The 5,007-nt window shown below is 36.6% G+C and overlaps 1 protein-coding gene across 1 annotated transcript; it reads left to right on the top strand.

Annotated features, from left to right (window-relative positions):
• The first annotated feature begins 206 nt into the window (after positions 1 to 206).
• Positions 207 to 2,294, top strand: LOC126594074 (transcription factor MYB61-like). The gene is made up of 3 exons (XM_050260280.1): positions 207 to 639; positions 812 to 941; positions 1,059 to 2,294. Exons 1-3 carry the CDS (start codon positions 507 to 509, stop codon positions 2,035 to 2,037), a joined length of 1,242 nt encoding a protein of 413 aa, XP_050116237.1. The 5' UTR covers positions 207 to 506; the 3' UTR covers positions 2,038 to 2,294.
• The last annotated feature ends 2,713 nt before the right edge of the window (positions 2,295 to 5,007 follow it).

Below are 5,007 nucleotides of genomic sequence, written 5' to 3'. Positions count from 1 at the left end.
ATATCAAAGTCAAGTAATTGGAGCTCCGTCTCCCTGAGTTAGTAGTACTCCTCCTGCTATGATCCTATCCATCGACCAGGGTTTATCCGAACGTATCTGGACCGTCAGATAGCGTCGGACCCCCGTATGAAGGGTCAAGAGGCTGAGTTGAACCCTGCAGTGGAAAGTAGAGGAACCAAACTCAGGAAAATGAAATAGTAATTCAAAAGAACAATCTCCAATCACCCTCAAGAATGTGACTTTTCTCTTTGAACCTCCTATTAATTTGATTCCCTACCAGGCTGCCATTTCATTTTCTTAACCCCCTTATCTCTCTCTCTCTCTCTCTCTCTCTCTCTCTCTCTCTCTCTCTCTCTCTCCTCAAATTCCACCACTTCCTCACTTCCTAGAAAGAATACATATCAGAGGCTTCCTCTCTTCCTGTTGCTGACAATTCACATCAAAACAGCCACTTTTTTTTTTGTGAAGTTTTGTGCCAGCATTGCAGGTGTAGTGTTGGACTCAACATGGGGAGGCACTCTTGTTGCTACAAGCAGAAGCTAAGGAAAGGCCTCTGGTCTCCTGAAGAGGATGAGAAGCTTCTCAATTACATCACCAAGCATGGCCATGGCTGCTGGAGCTCAGTCCCTAAATTAGCAGGTATTTCCCTAATTCTCCAATCAAATTGTTCATCACTTTCCAAAAGAGGGAGAAAAAACCAGAGGACTAAAGTACTGACGGTCGGCCATCTTTGAGAGTAGTTTAGAATATCGTCTTGTTCAGAAAGAGTCGTGTCCTTCTTCATGTGACATATAGTGTGATGTATTGGCAGGTTTGCAGAGGTGTGGGAAGAGCTGCAGGTTAAGGTGGATAAATTACCTGAGGCCTGATTTGAAGAGAGGACCATTCTCACAGCAAGAAGAGAATTTGATAGTAGAACTCCATGCAGTTCTTGGCAACAGGTAATATATATTTATAGTTTTTATAACTTGGGTTTTTATTTCCTTAAAAATTAAGATTATAATTTCTTATGGGCATTAATTAATAAAAATGATATCTTTTTGCTGCTGCAATACCAGATGGTCTCAGATTGCAGCCCAGTTACCAGGAAGAACAGACAATGAGATTAAAAATCTATGGAATTCCTGCATTAAGAAGAAGCTGAGGCAAAGAGGCATTGACCCCAACACTCACAAACTACTCTCAGAAGTGCTTAATCAAAATATTGACACAGAAACTAACAACAATAATAATATTAATCTCTCCCCAACTTACAAGAGTAATGAGAAGGCCTCTGAGGGATCCAATGAGCTGAGCTTGGTTGAGGCAGTGAGTTCAAAGCACCCGCCTTCAGCGTCCGAAAACCGATTCAACCCTGTTGAAGTTTCCTCCACCTCCAAACTCATCAGCAGCAAAAGTTTGACACATGAAGGCTCCATCAGTAGTTGCAGGCCTTGTGATTTTGTGGGGTACTTTTCTTTTCCTCATCACAATAACCAGAACAATTATGGGTCGTCGTCAGATATGGGGCTGCAGGCGGTAAATCAAAACACCACTTTCAGCTTCCTCAATCAAAATCCAGAGTTCCTGCAACCGTCCATGTCATCAAGCTCCGCCATTTTCACCGCCCCTCCTCCTCCCACACGTGTGAAGCCTTCCATCAGCCTCCCATCTAATAACTCCTCCACCTGGGACTCCAATGCCAACAACAGCAACAGCAGCGGCGGCGGCTATTTCGACAACTCTGCAACCTTTTCTTGGTGGCCTCCGGAGGCGGTAAAATCCGACGACCCAGAAGAGATCAAATGGTCTGAACATCTCCACAACACCTCATTTCTGATGGGAACCCACCAAGCCTCTCAGCCTGCTAATTACTCAGAAATGAAACCAGAATCCCATTCACACATTTTATCAAACAGTTTGAGTGCAACGTATTGGCACCACCAAAACCACCACCACCACCACCACCACCACCAGCACCAGCAAGCTTTACAAGCTTCAGAGATGTACACAAAGGATCTTCAGAGACTTGCCGTAGCTTTTGGACAAACCCTTTAGAACCAAAAACAAAAATACAAAAAAATCAGGTGCAGGACAACCCACTCTAAGCTAACTTTTCAGAAAAGCATTTCAAACTTTTATCAGAAGAGTTGTTAGTTTGTGAGAGAGAAGGGTTTGCAAGTTGAAAGACTTCTTCTGCGTTTTACAATTTACCGGTGTGTGAGGGTTTTTTCTCCTTCTGATTTTTCATTTTTATTTTTATTTTTTGTAAATTTCCAATACCAAATTTTAATTTTTCAGCCTTTATTTTTTAATTATTGTTGTTAGTAATATATTTGTGCATGAATTAATACGGTTTAAGAATTACAGAAATAAGGGCTTTTGTTACATTTTAATTCTCTAGCTTATGTATCATGTTGTTGTTCTTGATTCAATTATTGTAGATTTAATTGCAAAATATCAAAATACATTAGTGATTCGCCCATGTACACGAGTTGTGTGGCCGGTTCGTGTGGTTGTATTCGCTTCTTTCCCCTCTTGTGTATATTATCCTTGGAATTTCTCGAGAGCAAAGTAACAGGGGATGATTTATTCTCGATATTAAAATAACAAAAAATTATGGTGTTTTTATAAATTTTTAGAAAAATGTTCTAGTGACGTGGAATCACACGTGACTCTTGCCGCACCAAGATACGTCAGATGGTAAAAAAACTATACACATATACATGTATATATATTTGTGTGTGTCTAAATATGATCAAGTTTCCATAAATATGAACTATTTGTAACTGATTTTAAAATGACTGTAAACGTTTTCAGAGAAAATGTTTCGAGTAAACACTTAAACTTGCATTTTTACTAATAATTGATTCTAAAAACATTTTTATGAAAAGTGTTTTTAACCATTTTAAAAATACATCCAAACGAGCAACAAGATCATCACTTTGTTTTGCCTTTACCTTTTTCAAATCTGGAGTCGAGAGTGATTGTGTGACTCCATCTGCAAGATATCCAAAAATATATTTGATTTCATGGGATCCATTTTTATTTTTATATTTGATATACATCACTTTCTGTCTTGATCCTTTTCACATTGAAAAAAAAAAAGAAAAACAGAAAATTATATTTTTTCTAAAGTTCAAAAATTCAAGAGGCCATTTTTCCCAAATGAGTGTCTGTCACTGTCTCCTGGAGATGGAGATGTTTTCACCTTTAAGTTTTTAACAGTCTCTATGTCCCTTCCTCTCCTTTCCAAACTCATAACAAAACTTAGGTAGGGATGGATGTCCAACAATTCGTCTCTTTAACACTTCTCACAAAAGTTAATAATTTTTGTATTGCAAATTTCAATGCGTTTTTATGTGGGTCATATTCAATGTGAGAGTTGACTTAATCAGATAGTTCTATCAAAATTTTCTTGCCAAGGGTCTTATTTTTATTTTTTTTGTCGAAAGACTCAATGGTTAAAGACATGAAATGAAATTACGGTCTTTCTTTTATGCTAGTCATACTCATAGCGAGAGTTGCTGTAATCAAACAGCCGTAATGAAGTTTCCCTCCTCTTCTAAGAGTCGATGTTTGAAAACATGAATTTCCGGCCTTTCTTTTACTACATCAATATCATATAGAAAACAACAAAAAGATAAGAAATAATTAGACGAATTAAAATGAAAAATAGATAAGAAGGGAGGCAGGATTCCAACACTATATTGATGAGAATCCAGCTGCTAGCTAGAACAAGTCAGAAAATAAGAAATGACTTGTAATACAATTAAAGCTTTAAGTTCTTGTTTTCTTGGTGGCAATAGGCAAAAGACTACGTAGCGTAGAGAGGAGGGTGACATTATGAGAAATCTATCTAATTTCGTATTATATATATTATAAGCTTTTTAGTCACAATAATTTGTAAGATTGACATAATTTATTATTTTGGTCATTCATAATGAAAATCGATAGAAGTAGTTCATGAGTTTGTCTACCGTAAATTATTTTGGTCATTCTAGAAAAAATCAGTTAATATTCTTGTTAAGTAGAGGGGTTAAATTGACAAAAATACCCTTAAAATGTGGTCACGTGGTTGTTCACGTAACAATTTAACGAAGATATTGACATATTTTCACGAAAAAATCAAAATGATTTAAGCGAACAAACTCAGTGGCCACTTATATTAATTTTTCTTATCAAAATCAAAATAAAAAGTTATATCAAATTCAAAAATTATTTTAAATAAAAACCCGATATTATCTTCCAAAAACTAACACACCGTGTCCCATGGGTGGGCCTAAACGTTTTACTACTTCTGTGAGGAATCGAGAATTGGGTCCCTGCAAGATGCTGAAACTTCATGAAAAAAGGGATAGACTTTACATGAAACATTTTAACGTGATATCTTGTGTCAATAAAATAAAAATATATAAATAAAACTTACGCGTTTTATTTTATTGACATGTGTAGAAGAGTACAATTGACTTTGCAGAGTCATAGAGAAAAATTCTATGAGAGTATAATTTTCTTCCCTTCAAATCTTCTGCCTTCCTATCCCTACCTTCATTTTAGGCCGTTGAAAACACTTTGCATACTCAAGATTATGCCACGGAAGCATGAGATGAATTGCTTGCAAGCATCTTTACCTTACGCTGCAAGACATAGGGTAAATCTTTGCTATAGGAAATGAAAAGCAATAAAGTAAATATAGTACAATTATATGTGCATCAATATTACCTTTTTACATGGCTAAAACTAGCAGTAGGATTCTATGTGGGATAACCTCATTTATGTTGTTGCTGACGTGGCATAATTGTGAGAGTGCAAAATGTTTTCAACGACTTAAAATAAAGTAGGGTGTAGGAGGGCAGAGAGATTTAGAAGGAAGAGAATCATACTTCTTAAATCTAGCATGAAACCGGGATACACTTAGTCTATGATTTGTCTCTCTCCTCACGTGATGTACTTGGTAAGGAGAGAGACAGATACATAAGAATATATACAACTAAAAGGAGTAACGCATAAAAGAAAAAAAAAAGATGT

The sequence above is a fragment of the Malus sylvestris genome, chromosome 12 (genome assembly GCF_916048215.2).
Source record: "Malus sylvestris chromosome 12, drMalSylv7.2, whole genome shotgun sequence".
NCBI classification, from domain to species: domain Eukaryota; kingdom Viridiplantae; phylum Streptophyta; class Magnoliopsida; order Rosales; family Rosaceae; genus Malus; species Malus sylvestris.
The sequence above is the reverse complement of the archived record's forward strand: the minus strand, read 5'-3'. Positions and strand labels throughout refer to the sequence as shown.

What these genes read in the sequence shown, in the direction of transcription:
- LOC126594074 (XM_050260280.1), top strand. Translation starts at nt 507, where the DNA reads ATGGGGAGGCACTCTTGTTGCTACAAGCAGAAGCTAAGGAAAGGCCTC. An exon ending in CTCAGTCCCTAAATTAGCAG is followed by an intron (nt 640 to 811) that starts GTATTTCCCTAA and finishes ATGTATTGGCAG; the next exon opens with GTTTGCAGAGGTGTGGGAAG. An exon ending in CATGCAGTTCTTGGCAACAG is followed by an intron (nt 942 to 1,058) that starts GTAATATATATT and finishes CTGCAATACCAG; the next exon opens with ATGGTCTCAGATTGCAGCCC.